The following is a 27,188-nucleotide window of genomic DNA, read 5'->3' on the forward strand; positions in this document are numbered from 1 at the left end:
ACTATTTAAGGAGGTCCAGGGGATCCCTGGGTTGGCTCAGTGGTTTGGTGCCTGCCTTCGGCCCAGGGCATGGTCCTGGAGTCCTGGGATCGAGTCCTGCATCAGGCTCCTGATTCTCCCTCTGCCTGTGTCTCTGCCCCTCTCTCTCTCTCTCTCTCTCTCTCTCTCTCTCATGAATAAATAAATAAAATCTTAAAAAAAATAAAGAGGTCCAGCACATAGCAAAAGATGAAAAACTTGGTTCATTCTATAAAACTTTATATAATTGTGACACCAAACCTGACAAAGATCACATTTAAAACAAAAATAAGAAAACTATAGACCAGTCTTTTTTTTTTTTTTTTTTTTTTTTTTACAGATTTTATTTATCTGTTCATTAGAGACACAGAAAGAAGCAGTGACAGGCAGAGGGAGAAGCAGGCTCCCTGCTGGGAGCCCCATGTGGGACTCTATCCTGGAACTGCAGTGTTCCTGAGCCAAAGGCAGACACTCAACCACTGAGCCACCCAGGCGTCCCAACTATAGACCAGTCTTAACTTTTATAAATAATATACCAAAGTCCTAAATAAAATGTTAGAAAATCAAATCCAGTGCTGTCTTCTAACAATTTAAAGACCATTCAAAATTAGGAAATATATTAATGTGATCCATTGTAATTAATAGAGAAAGGAAAATCCTATCACCTTCCTGGTGGATGGTGAAGGCATTTGATAGCATTCAACATCCATTTCCGAATTTTTAAAGTGCGATACCAAGAGTGCCCTTGGGAAGCAGGAGTCCTAATGGAGCATTTATGATAGGACAACAGCCAAAGAGCTTTACTTAGTGTTAAAGAAAAGGGACAGTGGTTCTTAACCAGGGCTGAGCCTCAGAACCACCTGAGGGTGGATTGCACCCTCTTTAAAAATGCTCATGCCTGGGCCCCACCCTCAGATTTTGAATTCAGTGGGTTGATGCCAGACCATGTGACCCCCAAGTTATTCTCATGTTCATCCATAATTGAGAACCACTGTACCAATACACTTTCATTCAGATCCAGGAACAAGACAAGGTGCCAACTCTGAATGTTACGTTTCCGCGTTCTTCTGGAGGGTTAAGCCGGTGCAACAAGAAAAGGAAGAAAAATGTGTAATAAATACCACGAAGGAGCAAAATAAAATTGTCAATATTTGTTATTGATGTCATTGTCTACCAGGAAAATCCAAAGGAGCCAACTCCATTTACTAAAATTAATAGGAGCTCAGTAAGGTTGCTGAATATGAGATGAAGTTTTACTTTTTTTTTGAGATGAAGTTTTAAAAACAATTCCAGTAATAACTAGTTAGACAATGGAAAGGAAAAACATCACCCTCCACCCCTTCCCTACACACATACACACACCAAAGTTGAACTTTTTTATTTTTTTATTTATTTTTAGTTGAACCTTTTTTTTTAAAAAAAAAACTGTTTTACACAGGACCCAAATGGATAGTAAAATATATTATGTTCCTTGATGAAAAGACTCAACACTGAAAAATACCTATTCTTCTCAAATTAATCTATACATGGAACATAGTTTTAATGAAATACAAAATTCTGATGGTTTTTATCCAGAAGAGTGAATGGGATATTATTTTCTACCAGTAATGGTTAAGTTAACTTATGCACCAGAGAATAACTACAAGCTTAAACAAGATAGAAATTTGTTTTTCCCGTCAAAGATGTTCCAAGGACAGCAGCCCAGATGTGTTAGGCTCTTTTCTGTGTCATCAGGGACCCCGATTACCATCTCTCTGCTCTCTCATCCTTGGGGCATCCTTCCATAGGCAGTAGGAGGAAGTGGGAGCAAAGGGAAGTGGAAGGCAAAGGAGCTATTCTTCCAGCTGATAGGTTTTTAACCCACGTTCCTGGAAGTTCCACACATACTTCTCAGCATCTCATTAGCAAGAATTTAGTCACCCATCCAAGCAGGGCTGGGAAATGCACCCCTGGTGGGCACGTTGCTACCCAAATCTGGTTCAGTGCTCCGAAGGGAAGAAGGGAAAAATAGGTACTGGGGCAGTCAACTAGTCTTTATCAGGTGCAGCCAAGAACAATTTTAATGAGATCAAGAGGAGAGATCCCCTATAGATATTGAAACCAGTCACCTAGTAATTCAAACTGGTACTGGCACAGTAACAGATCACAGGAAATATTCATGTCTTTGTTGGGTAATTTCGGTGGTACTATATCTGTGGAGACAGGAGGGATTATTCAATACCTGATCCTTATACAGTTGGCTATCCATTTAGAAAACAATTTGAATCCTTACCTCAGACCCCAGAATACATTCTCGATGGGTTAAAAAAATCTAATCCTAAGTAAAACGAAATGTAGGAGAAATTTTCTAGGATCTGTTGAATACAGATGACCTTTCTAAGCATGATAGGAAACTCAGAATTTTTGACTACAGTAAAATTAGGCTAAAGAGAACTCCAAATCTTTAAGAAAAACAGCCCAGTTTAGAAAAAAAAATGGCCAAAGACATGAAAGCAATTTATAGGAGAACTAGCCATGTGTTATAAGCATGTGAAAAGCCATTCATCCTTATTAGTAATGAAGGAAATGCAAATTAAAACAAGATCATGCGTATCTGATGGGCAAAGGTTAGTAGGATTCACATATCAGCTAGGTTCTGGAGACCTGGGCATTCACATTTGATACTGAGACTGTAACTTGGTACAATTTAGGAGAGCAATTTAGCAATGGAGACCACAATCTTTAACAAAATAATGTGTATATTTTGCTACTAGTCTGTTTTATAGGGCTTTCTGCCAGGGAAGTAAGCAGAAAAGAGACCACAGTCTTTAACAAAATAATGTGTATATTTTGCTAGTACTCTGCTTTGTAGGGATTTCTGCCAGGGAAGCGAACAGAAAACAGCACAAAGATGTATGTGCAAGAAGTTCCACTGTACCGTTAATGATAGCTGCGGTACCCTCTGGGGCATTTTTTTTTTTTTACTCCCCTGTACTTCAGATTGATGAGATTAGCACAGATGGCATCAGTCTACTCAGGAATACAGACAGGAACCACAGCTGGCCAGCAAGGCAACATCTGATACTCCAAGGGAGTCCCTGCAGTGGTCAGTATTAGCAGTACAGCTCAGGCCCAGTAAGCTTGGATTCACAGTGGGTGAATCCTTGCCTTAGATGCCTCCTACCCCATCTGAGCCAGCACCTATCACAGTATAGTTACATAGGCATAGGTCATTTTCAGGTTATACTGCACAGGACCAGAGATAGGGCTCATCAGAATAGAATTCTCCCAATCTAGCTACAGTCTACAAACAGGGGTTGAGGGGGTAGATTCACCGTGCCACTTTTTACTCAGTTGCCAGGAGAATAACTAGAGTTAACTAAAGATGAAGTGGGAAAAGAATTTTATTAGCCTTTTACCCACAATAGCATAAATTGAGCCCAAAACAGAATGTCTATCAAGAGACTTTTAAATTTTAGTAGCTGTGTTTAGTGGAATACTATGCAGCAATTAAAGATCGAAGTAGATAATATGTGGAGAGTCACAGAGGTATTTCTATGATTAAGGTGAAAACAAGTTGTATGATCTATTTTGGCTTATAAATATCACGTGCACATACGTGTACAAGATATGTGTCTACACATAAATTTTTGAGGGGTATATTCAGCAACTTTTAACAGTTACGTCATTGCCTGGGGATGAAAGAGAAGCGATTCTGTATTTACATAGCTCAGTGGTTGAATATTTGTGTAAGCAATACATTATTTAAAGCAGCATTAATACTTTAACAGACCCATGTTAAACATCTAAAATTAGATCTGTGGAAAATTACTATATCTAAATTTCAGCTCTGTCTAGATATTGTAATAGTTACCCATTTTCACTTAGGGATAAAAGGAAAATAGAGATAAGGGGCGGAAGGTTTGATGTGAACTTTAATTTTACCAGCAAACAGAATTTTAAATCTTTCAGAATATTTTCTAGACATTTAAGTGATTCTGTGTATGCACATATTCATAAAAAGATTTTCTTATATACACCTTTTATAATCTGTTTTCTACTTGCTATATCTGAAACATTTTTCTGTGACATTAAACAGTTTTACATCACCATTTGAATGGTTGCATAGTATTCCATTGTATGGGTCTATCAGTTTAAACAGTTCCTTTTTTTTAAGATTTTTTTTATTGATTTATTCATGATCGACATAGAGAGAGAGAGGCAAAAACACAGGCAGAGGGAGAAGCAGGTTCCATGCCGGGAACCCGACGCGGGACTCGATCCCGGGACTCCAGGATCACGCCCTGGGCCAAAGGCAGGTGCTAAACCGCTGAGCCACCCAGGGATCCCCAACAGTTCCTTTTTTAATTTTTATTTATTTTTATTTTTAAAAGATTTTATTTATTCATGAGACACAGAGAGAGAGAGAGAGGCAGAGACACAAACAGAGGGAGAAGCAGGCCCCACGTAGGGAGCCTGATGTGAGAATCGATCCCGGAACCCCAGGATCATGCCCTTGGACCAAAGGCAGGCACTTAAACCGCTGAGCCACCCAGGCATCCCTATTTATTTATTTTTAAAGATTTTACTTATTCATAAGAGACACACAGAGGCAGAGACATAGGCAGAGAGAGAAGCAGGCTCCATGTGGGGAGCCTGATGTGGGACTCCATCCTGGGACTCCAGGATCACGCCCTGAGCCAAAAGCAGATGCTCAACTGCTAAGCCACCCAGGTGTCCCAATTTTTATTTTATTTTTTTTAAGATTTATTTATTCATGAGAGATACAGACAGAGAGAGGCAGAGACAGGCAGAAGGAGAAGCAGGCTCCCGGAACCCTGGGATCACACTCTGAGCCGAAGGCAGATAGATGCTCAACCAATGAGCCACGCAGGCATCCCTAATCATTTCCTTTTTTAGACATTCAGATGGTTTTTACTCTTGAGCTCTTAGAAAACCATGTTGCAGTGACCATCTCTAAAGAAAATATTTACACTGGGATCCACAATGATTTGAATTACTCTTTATTTTTTCACATTAAAATTTGTTTCTAAAATCTGCTTACGGGCAGCCCGGGTGGCTCGGCAGTTTAGTGCCATCTTCAGCCCAGGGCCTGATCCTGGGGACCCAGAGGTCTGGGAGGTCTCTGTGTGGAGCCTGCTTCTCCCTCTGCCTGTGTCTCTATGCCTCTGTGTGTGTGTGTTTCTCATGAATGAATAAATAAAATCTTAAAAAAAATAAAATCTGCTTATGGTGCAGATTCCAGATTTTTTCTTAGAGATTATTGAGTTCAAATGAGAGTCCATATGAAAGTAGTTTGGGGATAGAAGAATACACAAATAGGAGGAAATGCAAGGAGAAATACTTCTGAATGAAGTGGCTTCCCTCCCCTACATGTGGCTTTCCTTCTTTACTGGCTCCAGAATTCTGGGTCCTGGATATATTCATTAAATTATTTTTTTAATCTATTCATTAGATTAAATGTATTTGTTCATTAAAAAGGCAAGGGAAGATTTCATGGTGATTCTGCTTACCCTGTTTTATTGTCTCTATTACTAAACTTTTAAAAATATGTTTCTAAAAAAAGTCAATCACCCACCATAAAAATTAAATTCTGTGATAGAGATCTTATTTGGTTGACACTTGTGGTCTTGGTGTCTAGATTGGTGAAAACCCATATAATGGGTCTATGCTAGTGAGAAATAATCCCATCCATTTTAACAACAAAGGGCTCATCCTTTTAGAAAAACCTCTTATGAAAAATCTCAAAAATATACAAAAATAGGATGGCGTAGCAGTGCCCCATCTCAGCAGCTCCCAAGTTATTGCCACACTTGGTTTCATCTACTGTTTTTCTTTCAGATATCTGCTAAAGCAGAACCCCACACCTCTTGCCATTGTATCCCCACATACTTCAGTATCACTATGCCATTATCACACTTTGTAAAATTAACAGTAAATTTTTAGTGTCATCTCCCAAGTCCATGTTCACAATTCCTCAGTTGTGTTGGAAATGTTTTTTCAGACCTGATTTGTTTCAAATCTCAATACATACGAGGTCCCTACATTGCATTTAATGGATATGTTTCCTAGTCTCTCAATTTAAAGCAATCCCCACTACACCCCACCTTTCCCCTCTACTTGCAGAACCTGGTAAGTTGTCCTGTGAAAGTCCCATGTTCTAGATTTATCCTTTTGCTTTTCCAGGATGCCATTTACCTTCTCTACCCCATAATTTATAGGTTGGCTCAAAGGCTTGATTAGATGCAGGTTATATTTTGGAGGGAGACACTTTACAGGTGCACTATGTAGGAATTCACTCTTAATATTTGAACTCAGGTTTTTTTTTTTTTTTTTAAGTAATCCCCAATATGCTGCATTTGAAGAGAACAATGTCTCCATAGTTCTTTGGAAATAATTGAAAGTGTTTTAAGAATAAAAAAATAAGCAAAGTTAGGTTTGGAAGTCAGTAGCTATTGTGGCTCCCACCCCACCCCACCTGTCCCTGCCTTTTATTCTACTCACATGTTAGAAACCCTTCCTGTTAAACCTAGTTGTAGATCATTTGTGTCAGAATTCGTATATGAGTGTTTACTGATGACCACAAGAGGGCATCCATTGAACATTTTTTAAGCATTCCATCTTGTCATCTTGTGTACAATTGACCTAAAACTGAGCTGAGATCAGCTCACCCATTTTTTAGGGTGGAGTGCTTAACTATAAAACACATAATGGTATGTATATGTTCATTGGCCTACCTAAACCTTTGTCTTAGATAACTCATATTGCTATTTTTATTAAAAATGGATGGATGTCAAGATATATATACCCACATAAAAGGTTCTCAAAACAGCCCGATGCCCAAGTATGAGACCAGTGGCTATTTGCTAATTTTAAAAGGGAAAACCTGCCTTTACAATGGAGAAGTCTGGCTAATACTGCCACCTTAACCAAGTGATCAGATAGCATCACTATTAGTGGGGTATTCTGAAATCAACATCCCTCCTGAATGTGCAGGGTCACCTATCAAATATCCCGCACTAACTAGGAAATTTGAACTTAGGGCTAATCAAGCCCTTAGACCTTATTTCCAGTTTCTAGGAAATATGGGATAAGAGAGAACCAAATAAAATAGTACCACAATTTGTCAAATCCAGAATGGCATAGTTGAAAAGATAGCTGGTCTGACTTTTCCCAAAAAGTCAGCTCATGGGAGAAAAAGAAGTCGGAGGAGCCAGGCTAGCTTAAGAGAGACCTAGCCAAATGCAGGGCCGGGAAAACTGTGAGGGGGCCCAGGAAGGGCCAGGACACCATTGAGGAAAAGACATTTTGAGGAGTTTGAATAAAAATGTCTCATGAAATTTGAGCAGAGAGCAGCAGTATATATTTATATTATTTCCTAAAATGCTTTTGAATTCTGTATCTGAAACCTAGAATTTGATCATTTTGTCTATCTACCTGCAAGTTCATATTTTCAAGGTGGCTGGAAGCTTCATTTTTAATCTCAATGGGCAAAATGAGACATTGCCTCATCTTTGGGCATATGTACAACTTTTATCTTAAACCATAGGTTTTCTTTCAGATGAACTTTTATGATCTCATTAATAGAGTGCTTTCCTATCATTTACTTGGAAATGGACCTGTAACTAAACGTAGTGTTTTTAAAAAGCATAGACGAGGAAACTCTTATTTTAAATGGGCACCAAGCTCATCTACTAATGGCATAAATACTGTATTTATTCTACTCACATATTAGAAACTTGTGACAAACATGTGACAAAACATTTTGAGACTTTTATCTTTCGTCATTGTAGACTATATTGTAAAAATCATAGTGGAAATGATGAGAGAGATGAAGAAGACGAGGAACGAGAGAGTAAAAGCCGGGGAAAAGTAGAAATTGACCAGCAACAACTAACTCAGCAGCAACTTAATGGAAACTAGGTATGAAAGTTACTTCTATCGGATCTGTTGTCAGGATACAAAACTCGCTGATAAATACATGTTGGAGAAATGGTATATGCAGTATGATTTTTTAATGCTATTATGTTTAGTTAAGCATGTTACTAGAATGCTAAAGGATTGTGTAGGCTTGCATAGTTTTTTTAACTAGCTGATTTTGTAACAGTAAAAACAAGCTATCCACTTTATCAATAAGTGTAGTTGTAATGTCGAACCAATAAGATGTTCTCGCTCCTCAATAACATTATATTTATTGTGTTCCCCTCAAGCATCATATTTTACAATTTTTTATCATCTTTTAAACAGGTTCATGGGACAGAGTTAGAAAACTGGGAATGAATAAGACATCCATAACTACTATTCTTTTTTCACTGTTTTCTAAAATCAAAAAGGGTTTGTAACTTTTTACTGCCCAGCTCTTAGATCCTTCATTGAACTGCCTAAAAACGTCTTGTTTGTTTTATGAGCCTTCACTAGATGGCAGAATTTGACATGTTGATATTACGTAGCTGTAGTTTGCAGTTTCTGGGAAGCAATTGAAACACTATTAACCCTGTGTATAGTGTCAACAGTTAAAGCAGACATTGAAATGAAGTAAGCTATATTTCTGGACTGAACAAAGTTCTACTGTTTAGAGTGTCTAAGTTTGTTTAGTGGATTCATACTCAAAGGAAGGCATAAGCGAATTTCACTTTACAGTGCAAACACACCTCTGGTGGCAACACATGGGAATTTGTGATTTTTTTTTTTCACACTCAAGTAACAGAGGCTAGAAATGAAGAGAACCTTCTTTTTCTCTTGGCTTTGACAGCACATGCTAAAAATCTCTTCCAAGAAGTGTGCTAAAGCTTTTCATTTTGTTCCTGTTAAACTTGCTCTCACTGACCAGCATGCACTCGGGCGACTGGTGATTTTAAGTTGTAAGCTCCAGTGCTTATGCCAAAATTCTCTTGACAGTAAACCTCTTCTCTTATCATGCCCTACAAAGAGCTTCCAGCAAAATGATTGGATCCTTGCAAGTTTAAACTAACATTTGGCAACAGCAAATTAAACCTCTTTAAGATGTAATGGGTTACTACTCATTAAGGACTTCAGCCACCATGTCTGAAACTGGTTCCTCTCAAGTGCCGTGTTGTGTGGAACACTTCATATATTGGCCCAAAGTATGTAAGGAGGTCTCATGCGCTGTAGGAGTAAAAAACAGTCTGCAGAAAACAGTATTTATTTTTCATTTTGTGACCACTATTTTTTAAAAAAATTATTTAATATTTTTAATGTTTTCATGCATTGCTTTGCTTATCTATTAAATAAGCTCTCGTGCCCTACTTTTTTCTTGTAGGGCTTGGTGGTGTTTTCTTGATCATTGGAGTTGTTTTTTGAAGCCTAAGAACCCAGCTGTTTAGAAAGGATTTTCACACTGGCATTTTTGCTAGGGATATTTTCTTCCACTTACCTGCTGAAGCACATTTATATATTTCTTTACGGCAAAACCAAAAAACTTTAGTTGTGGTCTGCCTAATATTACCATAGCACCTCAATACCAAGGGTAGGGATTCTGATTTCTGAATTCTTCGTTAACCTACCACATTAAAGCAAATTAGCAAATAAGAAATAATATGTTAACTTGACTGTACATCAAGATATTCTGCAGCTTATGGAGAAGCATTTTTAAAATGTAACAGGTGGAAAATTACACTGTGCTCAATGACTGATTTTTTTTAACTGCTAGTCCCTTAAGGTCACATTTGTCAAGTGTGTATTCACACGTTCATTTAAATCAAGGGACTCATGATTGCTTTATTTTAACCATCTTTTATTATTTTTAGAAGGAAACTAGCTTTAGTGGGGTTGCCCTATACGTTTTTCTCTTTTTGCTCTAAATATGCCATTGGTTTTTTTTGTGTGTGTGTGTATGTGATGAATTTTCAAAATTCACCATGACTTGAAGTGCAACGACAGATCTAGATGTTTGTTTACCAAGCTATGTGACTTTTCCCAAAGGATCTGTACTTTATTTCCTTACGACAGCTTGAAACCTGTTATTTTAAAATCTTTGAATCACTGTGTCTTGATCATTTTTACATTGTGTGCCATAGACTTACCCATGGAACAATAGAGCACCTTCATTTTTGGACAACTACTGTAATGATGTTTTTAGGAAAAATGGAAGGTGCCAGGGTAATAGTGGCCAGCCAATGATCATATCATGGACTTCAAATACTATACCTGTCAGTTGATGGATTTGTCATGTAATCAAGTGTATAACTTTGTATGGGTGTCTTCAACCCTTTTTCTGCCACTAGCAACCAGAATAGCACTTTACCTTTTGGTTGGCTAGAATAAGTGGCTGGCTACCTATTTTTTCTCACTGTGGTGTGATGGGCTAAACAGTCTTTCATCAAAAGTTGAAATGTAATGAAGTCACATAAAATATCACCTTTGGTTGTAAACCTCTCATACTTTGATTCTCCATCCATGTTTTCGTCACATGCTGAGTAAAAAGTGCCTTACAATGTAAAAATTGTACAGTACTTATGTTCCCAAGTAGCATCATCATCTTCTGGGTAGTAATGACATTGTGGTATGAATATTTAGAAAAATGGACCTCAGCAGTGTATTTACTGTTCATCTCTTAAGTCCTTAACTGTAGTTTTAATAAGCATGACATTATTTGCTAAGTATATAACATGTACATCATTTCAAAAAATACTGCCATGACTGTCTTTGACGCATATTTTAGCTTGAAATTTTGAAGCGTCTTTTCTTTCTTTCCTCCCCCCCCCTTTTTTTTGTTTTGTTTTCGTTACTGATATTCAACAGTGTAATCTTTGCAAGCGTATATTGAAGATTATTCTGGAGCATTTATTGCCTTACCAGAACTGTTAGTAAGAAATGTTCTTTAGAGTAGAAAGATAGACTTGAGTTTCTATACTTTAATAAGAACTATTTGTTCCTTGGGGGAGGGCGGTGGGGGTGTGAATTTTACTTTCATCTCAATTTATTAAAAACCCACAATGGAAATACATTTTATTTCAAAGATCAGCAATTTTAGAATTTCAGATAGTACTTGCTCAGGAGTACATGCTACTCAAGATATTAAGAGAATAACAAGCTATGTAGATCTACTGTTGAATCAGAATCTATGTACTTGAACAAATGTGTGAATCTTAAATATCTCAAAGAAAACAAAAAGTGTTCTAGAATGTTGTTGCTTTTTTGAAAAGCACTAAAGGTTAGACCAAGGTATACAGTTTTGTTCTAACAGACATTTAGGTTAATTGTAAAGATAAGGAATGCATTATGGGTCAAAATCAAACATTCCTCTCATGTTATGTATATTTTGTTCCTGTTATATTGGCTTTATTTTCAAAATTGTAGTTTGTAGTATTAGTTTCCTTTTATTGGTATTCTTGCATATACTATTCATTCAATAAATGAGTTACGACTTTCATGTTTGTATGTATGTCTTTTTTGTGAAAGGGTGTAATGAAGCTTATCTGTAGCGGTAGTAAGATTGTGTTCCCTTTAGTCTTGCTTCACTTCAAATGAAATGCCTAGTTTGTTTAGTAACTTGTCATTAAACAAGTATGAGAGAGAACAAAGAGTGAGTTTGAGTCCAGTTCAAGGTCTCACAACATAAAGATTGCATCATGGAGAGAACTAGCAATCTTTCAAGTACAGCAGAACTGCTTTACACCTTGGTTTTTTTATCATTACATGATTCGGCTACCTTTGGCTTAAGTTGGGTCCTCTGGAACCTAGCCAGAAGGTGATTTTGAAAATAAGCCAAAACTCCTACTATGGTTTATCTGGTTGGTAATAAGGGTGAGGATTAATATTCTTGTGAAGGGATTCCACCTTATAGATCTAAATGTCCTCCCTTTGTCATGGACAGCTTACTTCTAGTACACTGCTTATAGATTGAGGTAGTCGTATCCAGGGCAGAAATCAGAATATTTGATTAGTGGAATGTGCTCATTCCATACACACAAGTCCTCACCTGCATTCTACTCGAGAAGAAAAAAATTATGTAATAGGTTCTGATTAATGTTGGAACTATGGGATGGTGTGCCTCACCGCAAATGTTACCTAGTTGTGCTGGGCACACATGCACCTGTGTGTGAGTGTGTGTGTTTAAAGTCCATTATTTAGTTGCATTTTGATTTAAAAAAAAAGATTTTATTTTTAAGTAATCTCTACACCAAAGGTGGGGCTCGAACTCACAACCCCAAGATCAGGAGTCGCACACTCTACCAACTGAGCCAGCCATTATTTAGCTTCATTTTAATGACTACCAGAAAAATATGGAGAAGGGGGTTATGTTGTTTACTTTACCTAATTGGAATTACTGACAGCTGGGGGCTTTGGGGAGAGTTTTGTTTTCTTTTTCCAGCTCTAGTCATCAGCAGTTGCTGAGGTCATTCCAAAGTTTAAACCTGGTAGAATTTCCTAGGAAAATTCTATGGCCAGCAAGGGCCAGTCCATATTTTTAAGGGAAAACCCTCTTTATTTATATATTAGAGTCCTTGGCTATAGAGATAATGCTGCTTTATACATCAACTTATGTTACATAATTTTGCCTAGTTTAGATAATGAGGTATCTGGAAATTAAGGACGTAAGGCAAAAATGGATTCTTGATTTTTATAAGTGAAAACTAGGGGTACCCGGGTGGCTCAGTCGGTTAAGCATCCAGCTCTTGGCTTCGGCTCAGGTCATGAGATCCAGCCCCACATCCGGCTCTATCTCACCATGGTGTCTGCTTGTCTCTCTCTTTCCCTTTCTGCTTTTCTCCCCCATACTCTCTCTAATAAATAAAAAAGATGAAAACTATAAAATGCCAGTTACGAAAGTTACTGAGAACATTTAAAGTGTTACACTGTAGCAGACATGTTCTGCCCATGGTCAGTGTACTGAACTCATTGAGACCTGGATCTTTGTCAAAAGATAGGAGGTCCATAAACATCCAAATTATGCCTTTGTCTCTATCTCTGTGTCGCTATAAATGCGTTTTTGTATTGGAGGTGGGGGCAGTGCCCGGGAGATAGGGAAGAAGATGCATCTGGGCAAAGAGGTAACTAGCTCTGCTCTGTGAATGCTAATCTCATAAACAGACTTACATGGAAACAAAAACTGTTTGAAAGGGCAAATCTTTGGAATGGGACCTGAGGGCGTGCATATTCAAGGGAGTGTTAGGAGCAGAACAATAGAAATAAACCGTGCTTTAATATGGACATTGGATTTAGAGCTACTGAGTTTCTACAAAGTTATTGGTACAGAAGCATGAGGTTTTTCTTTTTCTGAGTGTCTTTCTTAAATCAGAGCTACTTACAGATTTTTTGAATTTATTGAAGTCATACATAGCCATATAAAGAACTGAAGTACTGATCCCTGCTACAACCTAGATGAACCATGGAAACTTAATGCTAAGAAACCAGGCACCAAGGATTACATCTTGTGTGATGCCCCCCCCTTTTAAGATTTTATCTATTTATGAAAGAGAGAAAGAGAGAGCATGTACGAGAGTGGGGAGGAGCAGAGGGAGAAGCAGACTCCTCACTGAGCAGGGACTACCCCCGCCAACATGTGTGAGGCTCCATCCCAGGACCCCGAGATCATGACCTGAGCCAAAGGCAGACACCTAACTGATGGAGCCACCCAGGCGCCCCTGTTTGATGCCCTTTACATGAAATGTCCAGAAGTAGCAAATCAATAGAGCCAGAATGCAGGTTAGTGATTGCCAGGGGCTACAGACAGGGGGCCCAGGGGAGGGACTGTTAGCAGGTACAGGGTTTCTTTTTTGGGGTGATGCAAATGGCTGGAATTAGGTAGCAGTGATGGCTACACAACTTTGTAAATATACTAAAAGCCATGAATTATACACGTTGAAAGGGTGAGTTTTATATTACATGAATTCCACCTCAATTTTAAAAAAGTAATTCATGGTCATTGTACAAAATTAAAACATACAAAGATGTATAGGGCAAAATGTGAAACTCCCCCTTTCTCCACAAGCCTACTCCCCTGTATTTGACATATATCCTTCTAAATTGCTTGTGTACATATATAACTTACATACTTTTTAGCATAAATAGGATCATGTTCTGCATGCAGTTCTGTACCTGTCGTTTTCACTTGAACAACACTGTAAGGTGTCAGAACAACTAGATTCCCTGCCTTCTGTTCAGCAGCTCCATTCCATGGCAGTGTATGGATGAACTGGAATTGTTCTGTCTGGTCTCACAGGTTCTTATGCAGGTCATTTCTTAGGCTAAATTTCCAGAAGTGGAACTAAGTAAAAGGTATATACATTTAAAGTTTTAATAAAAATTGCCATCCAAAAAATATTCACCAATTGAAAAGTTCACTCTATGGGGATTAAGCTTCCCTGTTTTTCCGCTCCAAAGGAGTGCCTTTTAACGGAAAGAATTATGGTATCTTCTTTAAAAAACATGATACATGCTCTATAGAAAATTATAGGGTTTTCATTTTGTCATAAAGCCCATCTAGACTATATCTCAAGGAAGCATATGGATTATTTGGGGGAAACTGGACGCCATATCTCATTTGTGAAACAATGAAGTCAAAAGTTTTTGTTTCATACATGTTAGCAACAGTAGTAATTGGTGAATCATTTCCCTTCCTCCTACTTTCTGAAAAGTGACAGATTGTTCATAGCTGCTCCTTGTTGCCAGATGGATCTACTTCTCTGTGTGTCCAGGGTCATACGTGGCTCAGTTCAGTGCACTTGAAGGGGTCGTGTACTGTTTTGTTGAAGAATTCCTATGGCCTTTATCTATTGTGATGGTTCTTACTCCCCAAACCGTGAATGTGTCTAACCACCCGTCATTATGTAAAAACAAGATGAAACCATTTGAACTTTTCACTTTTCAACTAGTTGTTTTATCCTTGTATGAATAAAATGTAAGACAAACCAGAAAAACTGACTGATGTATATATCATGCTTTTAGCTCATTTGCTAAAAAATTATTGTTCTTTAAGAATTTCAAGCAAGTTACCTGCATATCTAAAAATAAACTGTTGATAAAAAATAACACAGATATTCAGTTATGCTGGTCATTCAACCTGCCAGTTTCTACGTAAAGAATAAATTGAATGTAGTCAAGGATGATTGATACCACCTGAAAACTAGTTTTTTCTAATTCTCAAAATCATAGTTTTTGCTAACTAGGTATGTATGACATTAGCCAAACAACCATTTTATTTAAGAAGATTTAAGTCAGATGTATAACCTTACAAAAAGAATTCTTTAATGTTTTACCAATAACCCAACCTTTGATCATGTTTCTCTACACTCATTTCTCATATGTTTATGAAATAACAAAGTCTGTAAAGAGGGGTAAGACAACACCACGACTCCATTAGTTCTTTTTTGCAACTTTGAACTTCAGTGGTCATGGAGACCGCTGTTATGTTCATTTCAGAGGTTAGCCAGACAATTTAACACAAAGGCTTATTTTCAAATGTTCCTGATCCTTAAGCCCAAATAGGCTTATGTTCTATATTTAGTATTGATTTAGTATTACCAGGAAGCAATCATTATCGGGACCCTGGTTTCATATGTTCTCGGTTAGAGAGCAAGCACAAAAGATAAGCAATTTCTGAAAGTTTGCAGATCAGAGAGCTGGAATTTTGGCATTATCCTCAAATACAGCACTCTTTCCGGACCTCCCTTAGAAGAGTTGTTCTTAAGCATTTCAACCTATTCCGTGTGCCCAGACCGCTTAGGGCAGCTATCCAGTACGCGGGGGCTGGGGGTGGGGACACAGGGAGAGGGGTTAAAGAAAACATATGTGGCTTAAGGGGAAGGCTTGGCAGATGTCCTTTCTCACTTGGGAAGAGGCAGGGTAGGAGAGAGAAGTTTTCGGCAGCCTTTACGGCATTTCATAACTGGGGTCACTTCATTCCATGAAACTCGGAAGTGCAGCCAACTCTAGGGCACATCCTAGAAAGATCGCCACAAAACTTGGAACACTTTGCGCTTTATTCTTTTCTTCCTTTGATGCCCTCCTGGGAACTCACTTACCTGACTTCCCATGGTCTCTACCACCCCTTCAAGACGACTCCTTTCCTGACTCTTCTCCCCAGCCCCGATGTAAGTGGTCCGCAGCCTTCTGGTCTTTCCATTTTGGATTGTTCTCGCTCAGCCGTAATCTGCTGCTACAGCTGTCAGCTGTGTGTTCTGCTGATGAGTCCCCATCCTTATCCACACTCGGCTCCACCCACTGGGTAGTTTCAGCTACGCTCCTGGACATTTTTACCCAGTCTGCTGGCTACTCAAGCATGAATCCCAAACTGAACTGTCCTGACCTGGATTTTCTCTCTTTGTCAGGTGATGGGGCTAACGATGGGTCTGCTTACATCTCCATGTCAGCTTGCTAAGTTCCTCACAATCTGTTATTCTGTCTTTTGGGTCCATCCTCTCCATTCTTACTGCTGATAAACTTGTGATTTTCCTCGGTGTTTGTTGGTTTTTCTCTTTCACCTTTTGCCCGGAATCCTGACTTCTGTTTCCACTCTGGACCCATGTTCCTCAGACTCTTCGTTCCTTGGTTTTCTTCATGGGGCAGTTCTTGCCCTCACTTCCTTTACTATTCAACCTGCATGAGATGGTTAATCACCTCCACTACCTCTAGACATCACTGGCCTCAACTTGCCACTTCTCTCAATTCTCATCCACCCTTTTACCTTCCCCTGTGCCTAGAGTTCCTTCTACTGTTCCATCTGGGGAAGGTGACCCGCCAGAGGAGATTGCAACCCATGTGGCCTGGTGCCGCACAAATATTGGTGTTTGTTCCCAGGTTCTCCATATCAGTCTTCAATCCTTTTAACTTGTCTTTCCTTTTATCCTTACAAACTGTTACGAACATAAGCATATGGACTCTGGGTTTTGGTGGCCTTGGCTCGGATCCTATGTAATCCTGAAGTTACTGAATCTCCACCTCCATGATCTCATCTTGAAAATGCCTGTAAAAATAGTACTCATTGCATAGACTTGTGAGGATCAAAGGAGAGAACAGACTCAAGACTCTCCCATCCCCTGACACACTGGCCCTTGCTCCTGTGTTTCCTTCTAGTTGTACCCTGTTTCTCTCCTCTTCTCACATAATTTTCTTGAAAGTTGAGTCCCCACTTGATGTCTCTGCATCTGTATTTTTATTACCCATTCCTCAGCTTCACTGCACTCACTTCTGTTCACACCTCTCCACTTTCTCAACTACACGGAAACTGTTCCAGCAAAGTCCACGGGTGGCCTTTGCCAAATCCTGTGGGTACTCTTCACTTCTTATTTCTTTGCCTTCTTGACTGTAACATCCCTGAAGGATCAGGTGTGGTAAGGGGACTAGCTGATGGAAGGACTTCCATGATCCTTCAGCTATAAAGGTAAATCTATCAAGTCAACTTGGAAAAACGTTTTATATTTTCACTAGTCATATATGAATTGATGCTCATTGAACCAAAGTTAGAAAATACAGAGAAGTAAAAAAAATTTCAAATCTCCCATAATCTTATGAACCATAAGGCCACCATTATATTTTTTGTAAAATCTTCAAACATTTCTGTGCATATATGTAATTATATAAAAGGGGTGCATATTATACCTAGTAAGTTGTACTCTGCCTTTTTCACCTACAAATCAGAAATATCTTCACAGTTCAGTAAATAAACTGTCACTCTTAATGGTTGCATTAGTCCATTTTGTGGATGTATCCTAGAGTTTGACCATTTCCCTATCATTAGATACTTAAGTTTCCAGGTTTTGTTGTTGCTATTATTTTGCTGTTGGAAACAGTGCTGATATAATGATGAAGAAACAGCAGAGAGCCTCAGATTAAAGGATATTCTACAGAACAACTGGCCTGTACTTGTCCTGAATGTCTCGAAGATCCAAGAAAAGCCGAAGAACTATTTCACATTAAGGGTGATAAAAATACGTGACAACTAAAAGTAATGTGTAACCCTGAATTGGGAACTGGTTCCGCAAAACAGAATTCTTGCTGTGCAGGAGGACATTCTGGGGACTAATGACTAAATGTAAATAGGGACTGAAGATTAGACATTATTAGGTCAATGTTAATTTCCTGATTTGGTAATTGTGGTTATAAGAGAATACTCTTATTCTTAGAAAATATATACTGAAGTGTTTAGGAATAAAGGTGTTATGTCTGCCTTTTACCTGGTTCAGAAAAAGAAGTGTGTGTGTGTGTGTGTGTGTGTGTGTGTGTAAAGAGATAAAGCAAATGGAGCAAGATATCACATGTTGATGAATCTTGGTGGATGATATGCAGGAGTTCTTTGTACTATTCTTGCAACTTTTCTATAATTTTGAAAAAAAAAATTAAAGGTAGGCACACCAGCAGAAGTAGCAGCCATTATTAAGGGAGCCTGAAGAAAGTCCAAACTCAGGGAACAGGAGTAAGCCATGAGAAATCCTTCCCAAGGGTATGGAGACAGGAGAGGAACCACACTCTGGTGGAAGGAGCATGAGCTATATTTGGATCAAGTAGCCTAGAGAGGAAGGCCACTAAGCAAATACATCTGGAGGAAAGAGTGTGAACGATATTTTGATCAGGTGGCCCAGAGAGAACTGTCTCCCTCCCCAACACCTAGGGTGACTCCCAACCTTTTCTGCCTGAACACACCCTATTATCGGAAATCGATCTTTTGGGCTGTTTTCACCCTTCAGCTGCCACTGTTTTGTTTGTATTTCAGGGTCTCCATCCATCTTAGGTTCTTTTTTCATTTTGCTGAAGTAACATTTCCTTTTTTTCCTATAGGAAGCATGGGTAACAAATGTTTGAAAATAAATAATGCTGAGATGAACATTCTTATACATATAGCTTTCTGCCCTTGTCTGATTATATCCTTAAGATAAATTTCTTTTTTTAAAGGCTTGAGAGAGAGAGATTGAATGGGGGGGGGGCAGGGACAGAGGGAGACGGAGAGAATCCCAAGCAGATTCCCTGCTGAGAGTGGAGCCCATGTGGGGCTCCATCTCAGGACCCTGAGATCATGACCTGAGCCAAAATCAAGAGTCAGATGCTCACTTGACTGAGCCACCCAGGCACCCCTGAACTACTCAGTTTTTAACAATAATCCCTGATTATCTTCAAATATACAATGTTTAAATTTCTCCAGTGGAAGTGGAACTTAAGTGTTTGCTATTCTTATCTAAATTTCCACAATTTTCTCAGGGGGAAGGGAGATGTAAACACAAGTTCTTGAGGTTTTTGAAATCATCTTGAGGTCAACACTCACTTTATATATAATTACCATCTCTATATTATATGTGTTACAGGCATATATTCCAGGCAATTCTAGTAGATCATATAAAATTAGATGCTTATTAATCTAGTTTTATGCTAATTTCAACTCCCCAAAGACACTTAAGAATATTGAGAGATAGCAAAATAGAGATAAAATACAATTGCTAAATAATTTTTACAACCATGCATCAGATAATATACCTTTAAAAGTCCACACCCAAGGCTGAGTAGAAACATTTCTATATATTCATGTAAATTTCAGAATGTTACCTCGAGTCAAATTATTACTAGATAGCTACCAGCGAAAATGAATAAAAATTCAATTAATTTGTTGCCTGAGCAATTGCCTTTTAAATTTCTAACAAATGGTGGAAATTAGACATAGTTTTAATTATGTAGCACACAAAATCATTATTAAAGTTATTTATATTCACAATAATATAATATTCCTTTCAACTTGATTCCTATATTAGGAAAATGTTTCTAAAAGTCCTATGATAACTCATTTTCACTGGTAGCTGCGGACCTGGATGTGGTGGATGCTGCTGGTATCCTATCCAGCTCCCATGACCAGCTAGAGCCCTCATCGCACCTTTGTTTGGTATGCAGTTTCCACCTGCGACCTTCTCTAGTTACTTGCCATTGCCTTTTTCTTTTCTTTCTTTTTTTTTTTACTTGCCATTGCCTTATGGGAGCCTGGGAGGCTCCATTGTCCCTCTTCCCAGGTAGCCAGTGATTCTAAGATACAAAGTCCTTGTCCTCTGTCTCAAGACAGGACTACTGCGAGTTTTTCCCCTGTTGAGTCAGGCCAAGGCTAGACTTTACCTGAGGCTACGTCCTTGCTCAGCTCACTCCTGTCTCTATCCTGCTTTGATTCTGACCTTGCCAGGTTTTCTTTTTTTACAATTTTATTTGACAGAGACCATGTGCAGGAGCAGAAGGAGCAGAGGGAGCAGCAGGCAGAGGGAGAGGGAGAGGGAGAAGCTGCCTCCCCGCTGAGCATGGAGCCCGAAGCTGGGCTCCGTCCCAGGACCTTGAGATCATGACCTGAGCCGAAGCCAGACCCTTAAGTGACTGAGCCACCCGGGCGCCCCCAGTCTGTCAGTTTTATGCACCTGGTAGCAGTATCAGCTTCCAGAGAAACCAGCTTCCAGTAGAGCCCTTCCTACCAAGCTCTGGGACTGTGTTTTGTTCTTCTCTCCGCAAGTCCCACTCTCTAGCCCAGGGCTATTCTACAGAACTTTCTGCGGTGGTGGAAATGTGCTATGTCCATCTGGTCTAATACAGTAGCCACTAGCTACAAGTAGCTATTGAGCATTTACAATGTGGCTAGTAGGACTGAGGAGCCCAATTTTTTATTTAATTGTAGTTCATTTAAACTTAGATTTAAATAGCCACGTGTGGGTACAGCGGGTACTGCTGGATAGCACAGCTCTATCTAAGTCATAGCAGGGACCTTTAGGCAAGCATGAATGGAGAGCAGAGACTATCCAAATTGTTCAATTTCTTTCTTACAGTGAGCAAAAGTATCAGAATGGAGGGGAATGGAATACCTTATTAGGGAACAGTATACAAGTGAACCGACCTGCTTGTAATTACCAGTGTATGATAATCCTGAGGCAAGCACATTTTATGAACAGAGAAGGCCTTGGGTAAATCTTCAGGGTGTTAAAATCTGTCCTGTATAGTGTGTGCTATAATCGCTCTCAAATAACAGAACTATTTTAAACTGGGCAAGAAAAGTCATTAGAAGTCAGTTTGATAATGGTCACGTCATTAGCCCTTACACACATAAATGTGAATCTCTATCACCATGATGCTTGCAAAGAGAATTTCCTATAGTAATAAAAAGTAACATAAAGTAACTTGAGCTTGTCTTTGACTTGACAACTTTCCCTGTATTGTGAGCCTAAACCATGAGACAGTTTGCTCTTAGTCTCATTGAAAATATGTGAAGCATACCTATTATACCTCATTATTTCTCTAACACCCCTCCCCACCTTTGCTTGTGAGCCCACAACGTGAGTCAGGAAGAGAGAGCAAACCTTTGGTGCGAACGGCCATCCAGGAGAGTGCTAAGGATGGTTTGGGGGTAAAATATCTCATCGTGGGTTTTTATTATTACTCAGGAGACACACACACACACACAGAGGCAGAGACATAGGCAGAGGGAGAAGCAGGCTCCCCGTGGGGAGCCCAGTGAGGTACTCAATCCCAGGACCCCAGCATCACACCCTGAGCCGAAGGCGGGTGCTCAACCAGAGCCACCCACGTGCTCCTCTCATCAGTTTTATTATTCTGAATTTGCAACCTGATCCGAAAAGAGCAACATTAGAAAGAGATGTCGGGTGGGGGTGGGGGCCAGGGGGGTGAAATGGGTGATGGGGATGAAGGAGGGCACTTGTGATGAGCACACCGGATGTTGTACATAAGTGATGAATCACTAAATTCTATACCTGAAACTAACACTACACTGTATGTTAACTAACTGGACTTTAAATAAAAACTTGGCGGGGAAAAAGAGGTCAGTATGCCAGTCTCTATAACCAGAGTAACAGTGCTTTCCAAAAACCCCAAAAGGTGATAACCTAACCTTAGGGACTTCTACTTTCTGTAGAAGCAAAGAACCCTTATAAAATCTTGTTTTATTTGCTGATTTTTCTACATTTGTCTATAGCAGAAACACTCAAATGCAATACAGGAACATGAGAGTTAGCCGACCTTTTTAAGAGTCTATATTTAAGCTGGGTAAGGCAACAACTCTCTATGCAGAAAGTAAGTCAACTTGAATTTTATTATGCATAAAGTTCTCTTTCCAAAAAAGAATTCAAGGGACTCCTGGGTGGCTCAGTGGTTGAGCATCTGCCTTCGGCTCAGGGCATGATCCTGGGGTCCCTGGATAGAATCTCAATTGGGCTCCCTGCAGGGAGCCTGCTTCTCTCTCTACCTCTGTCTCTGCCTCTCTGTGTGTGTCTCTGATGAATGAATGAATGAATGAATGAATGAATAAATAAATAATCTTAAAAAAACAAAAAAGAAAAAATTAAATATACCTCAATATACACATATTTAGATATATAAATTTAAACATACATACACGTACTAAATATGATAGGTGACATTATTTAAGCTTTAAGCCTTATTTTTAATTTTTTAAAAAATCCCTCCCCTTTTTTGCAAGTAATCTCTTTGTGGGGCTCAAACTCACAATCCAAACAAAGATCAAGAGTTGCATACTCCGCCGACTGAGCCAGCCAGGTGCCCCTAAACCTTAGTGTTTTTTTTTAAGATTTTATTTATTTATTCATCAGAGAGAGAGAGAGAGAGAGAGAGGCAGAGACACAGGCAGAGGGAGAAGCAGGCTCCACGCAGGGAGCCCGATGTGGGACTTGATCCCTGGTCTCCAGGACCACGCCCTGGGCTGAAGGTGGCGCCAAACCGCTGAGCCACTCGGGCTGCCCTAAACCTTAGTTTTTAAAATAAAATTACTCTTAAGCTTATTATAAGACACTGTTGGATTTTCATATCATGATTTGAATGTTATAACGTAATGCCCAGAGCTTGGTTTCTAATACTGCTAATACTAATAATTTCTATTACTTCTAATACTACTCTCCAATGAAAGGAACCAGTGCTTTTTGGAAAAAACAGCCAATTGTAAGGCTAGGACCGGAAAAGTACAAGATAAGCCTGGAGTATCTTGTGGTGCCAGAAATTAAGGAAGTGCTAAAAGAATGATAGGGAAATTGGGGATCCCTGGGTGGCTCAGCGGTTTAGTGCCTGCCTTTGGCCCACGGTGTGATCCTGGAGTCCCGGGATCAAGTCCCACATTGCGCTCCCTGCGTGGAGCCTGCTTCTCCCTCTGCCTGTGTCTCTGCCTCCGTCTCTCTCTCTGAATAAAAAATGAAAAATCTTAAAAAAAAAGAATGATAATAACTACAAAGGGAAATGGGAAATAGCTACAAAGACACAGGAGCCAACATGGAGGGACTCCCAATAGCCAAATTTTGGGCAATTTGGGCAAAATGTAATTAATGTTACTGATGGTTCATTACCTACAGGATAAAGTTCCTGAATCCATGGCGATTTAAATAATTTTAAAACTAATGAGTAAGGAGAAGGCAAAGCTCTTTATTACAGTAGCATTCCAAATAACAAGTGAAGAAGGAATGATGTTAATGGAAAAAGCAAGATTCGACAAACACCCCAGTAATAATTGTTACAGTCAGAAATCAGCATGGATGCTAGAATCAGTCAGTGAAAATCTGATGAGGAACAGAATATTTAGGGTCTCAAACTAGCATGCCTAATAATCCTTATTAATTACAAAGAGGAAACGAGTATGTAGTGAAGCAATGTGGCAGATACTGCCTTAAGTAATCAATCCAAAGTAGCATCAATAATGGGACAAATTGACAAACATGCTCTTCCTAATATAAAAACACACCATTATGACTGCTGTGTTTCTGGCCCAAAATGGAACACTTGAAACTCCATGGTGTGGTAACATTAGACAAGCCCGAATGGAGGGAAATTCTACAGAATAACTAGCCAGTGCCCTTTGAAAATGTGAAGGTCATAACAAAGATAGGAATTGTTCCAGGAATAAAGAGGTAAAGGAGATTTAAGGAAATACAACACTTACTCCCAGATCAGATCTTGGTCCACAAAAAGAACAGTAATGGGACAATTGATTAAATTTAGATAAAGATTATAGATTGGTTAATAATTTTGTATCAGTGTTAATTTCCTCATTTTGATCATTGTACTAGGTGTGGTTATATTAAATGTTAACACTGGGGAAGGGTATACACATCTTGCTCCACTTAAAATGGTGTTATGCCCTGATAAAACCACTGTAGGCTGAAAATTTTTTTTTAAAGATTGTATTTATTTAAGAGGGAGAGAGAGCAGGGGAGGAGCAGAGGGGGAGAGAATCTCAGCAGACTATGGAGCCCAGTGCGGGGCTTGATGCCACGACCCTGAAACCACGACCTGAGTAGAAACTAAAAGTCTGATGCTTAACTGACTGAGCCACTCAGGCACCCAAAGAAAGAATTTTTCTAATTAAACAGTTTATTTTTTTAAATCCTAAGGAAGCAGAAAGCAACTTCCATTAGCCATGTGAGATTTTGAGAGTTTTAGAAATCGGTCTATATAAAAGACCATTTGCAATAATATCAGAAGGCTATAAAAGATGTAAGACAAGGACAGTAGGTAGTTGCTAGAAAATTAAGCTCTGCAAATCATAGTTTAATGGTCATTAAGAAGACCCTGATAGAGACATGGAACGTTAGCATAGAGATTGAATGAGGGAAACTCTGGGCGATTGGTGGCTGACAACTTTCAGATGAATAGATACAGAATTTTAAAAGAATTCGATAAGAATACATGGTCCTAGGGGCACCTGGGTGGCTCAATGGTTGAGCATCTGCCTTTGGTTTGGGCTGTGATCCCAGATCCTGGGATCAAGTCCGGCATCAGGCTCCCTGCAGGGAGCCTTCTTCTCCCTCTGCCTATGTCTCTGCCTCTCTGTGTCTCTAATGAATAAATAAATAGAATCTTTAAAAAAAGAAAAGAATACATGGTCCTATACTAGCACCTGGCCTTACTTGTTATAAACTCATTTCTTTGTTCCAAACGAAAGCCAGCATGCACGACTTAACAACAGCAGTTAACTTGCCATTTTGACATTCCTGTCATAAAATATTTTACAAAATCAAATTTTTCTCAGAACCCCCTGGAAATTTTTCTGAGAACATGAGCTATGACATCAAGAGAGGACTTTAAATGCGTTCATTCATTCACTCAATTATTCATTTGCTTACTTATTTCTAGGATAAAAGAAACTTGGGTCTTTATGGGCCTGAAGGGAAAGACTAGAAAGAAGGAGGTACAAACGCTATGGGAGAATAAGAGTAGATATTTGACAGAGACCAGTACCACAGGTGATGGATTGCAGGCCACAGACGGGTCTGCTGGTCAGACGAGGGGATCCTCAGCTCTGGGCCTGGAGGAGAGAAGAGACACAGTGTAGACGTGTATGGCAGGGACTGATGTGCTTCCTGTTTCTTCCACTCTCTTCATGAGCTATTGGGTTGAGTCAACCCCTCTAGAGTGAGGATGATGAAGTTGAACAGGGACATTCAGAACATTCCTGAGAGGAGTAAGACAGGATGCTGAACAAGGACTCGTGAAGGATTGTGAAGGGGGTGTTAGGGCCCAGTCGAGACCTGAGCCCATGAATCTATGGAGGGACCAGTCTCCACGGTTGTGGGACTTTCTCCAGTGCCTAGGCGGGGGAGATAGAACAGGCGTGGCTCTGCCATCTGGGCAAAGCAGAGGTGGAAGGGCACAAAGGACTTCCAGCAGTTGGTGAGAGTGGTTCAGGTGGGATCCTGAGCGAAGTGGGAAGTGAGGGAAGCCGGAGGCAGAGCGGCTGATCAGGGAGTGGGAAGTCTCCCATGGGCCTGAAGCACAGTTATGATAGGCAAGGTGGTCCAGGATGCCCAGAGAGGAAGGAAATCAGGGTGAGAAGTTGGGACACCATAGTGGAGAGCTGCCATCAACAGTCCCCCCGCCGCCAGCCCTACAGCACTCTGGGGGAGCTATACATTCCAGTTTGCCTGGGATTGTTATTGCAGCAACTTATCCAGTTCACCATTTGTCTGAGAGGTTTTGTTTTCCCACCCAGGGTAAGTATTCATAACTGAATCGACATAAGCCAGGATGGGTCTGTGGGACCACCACCTTTTAATTCCAGCTTCTGCCTCGGTCTTCTTTGCCTACCAGCCTGTGCAGTACATATGGAAAGAAGCAAATTCTCACTTTAATACAGTTAGACCTAAATGGCAACCAGTGATAACCCTTCTCCCTTTCTCTAATCTTTTCCAAATAGTATGTAACCCTCTCAAGGACAGCATGCTGGGTGTTCATCGATAACAGAGTGCACTCAGACCTTAGAAGTTAAAGACAACCGACTCATGCTTGTCCCAGGCAGGGACGAGAGGGAACATTCACCACTGTGTGCCCCTTTGCTGGACACTTGGGGGTTCCAGAAGGGTATGCCGGCCATTTGTGCCCATGCCAAAGCCTACGAGATACAGGAAGCTGCCTGGCCACGAGTTGGTAGGCCAGTGGACGTAGCGAATTACGTCTTTACATGTACATAAAGTATATTAAGGAAAGAGAGACTGAGGTGTCCTGCCATAGAACAGAGTAAGTCACCTGAATGCTCTCAGTACCGTGGTATGTCATTCATTATATGGTGCAAATCTACAATACCTTTTTTTCGTACAAATTTGCAATTCACCCTTTTCGGCACATGAGTTCAAAAACTAAAGTGCAAGATTAATGCAAAATTAAATGCCATATTTGTTACTCAAAACATTGATCAGGACTGTGTAACATGAACAAAACAGTTGGCAACGCTTTATCATCCATGCGCACGGAGCACATGGCTATCACTGACCACAGGAAAACCAGAGGCATAAATTTGCAGAGACAGTTTCAGCATCAACCTCACAGGTTTGTAGTTATTTTAAGGAGGCTGTGCCCAAAGATGATGATTTAATGGGGTGCAGCTGCAGAGCGGGTATATACGTATTGCTCTGTGAATGGCTTGTTTAGATCAACTGACTTTTCTTCAACATTCATTTGCTCATTTTGATTTCAAGTGTCCTGTACCACACTTGATCTTAGCCAAAAGGCCGAGAAGCGATCAAGTGTCCTGTACACGACAAAAAGTGAAGTGAGAGCTTTAAATAAGTAGCTCTATTTGCAGGGCTTCACAGTTAAATGATGTCAGTTATATGATGCCATCTATATCATTAGATGTTTCAAATAGAAAATCAGTTGTATTAGCGCTCTCCGGAGAAACAGAACCCCATATCTGTATGAGCCAGAGACAGAGGGGAGGGGGAGGGGAGGAGATAGAGAAGGAG

General features: G+C 39.7%; 1 protein-coding gene across 4 annotated transcripts in view; it reads left to right on the plus strand.

Moving 5' to 3' along the window:
• PHF6 (PHD finger protein 6) overlaps positions 1-11,408 on the plus strand; it is a 51,364-nt gene extending 39,956 nt beyond the window's left edge. For 2 of the 4 annotated variants that reach the window (XM_041741668.1, XM_041741667.1), the window contains one exon: positions 7,812-11,408. In XM_041741668.1, coding sequence (XP_041597602.1) covers positions 7,812-7,941 — 130 coding nt within the window. In that variant the 3' untranslated portion in view covers positions 7,942-11,408. The remainder of the gene's footprint in view (positions 1-7,811) is intronic. The other 2 variants (XM_041741666.1, XM_041741665.1) reach the window with 2 other exon arrangements.
• The last annotated feature ends 15,780 nt before the right edge of the window (positions 11,409-27,188 follow it).

This window comes from Vulpes lagopus, chromosome X (assembly GCF_018345385.1).
Source record: "Vulpes lagopus strain Blue_001 chromosome X, ASM1834538v1, whole genome shotgun sequence".
NCBI lineage: Eukaryota > Metazoa > Chordata > Mammalia > Carnivora > Canidae > Vulpes > Vulpes lagopus.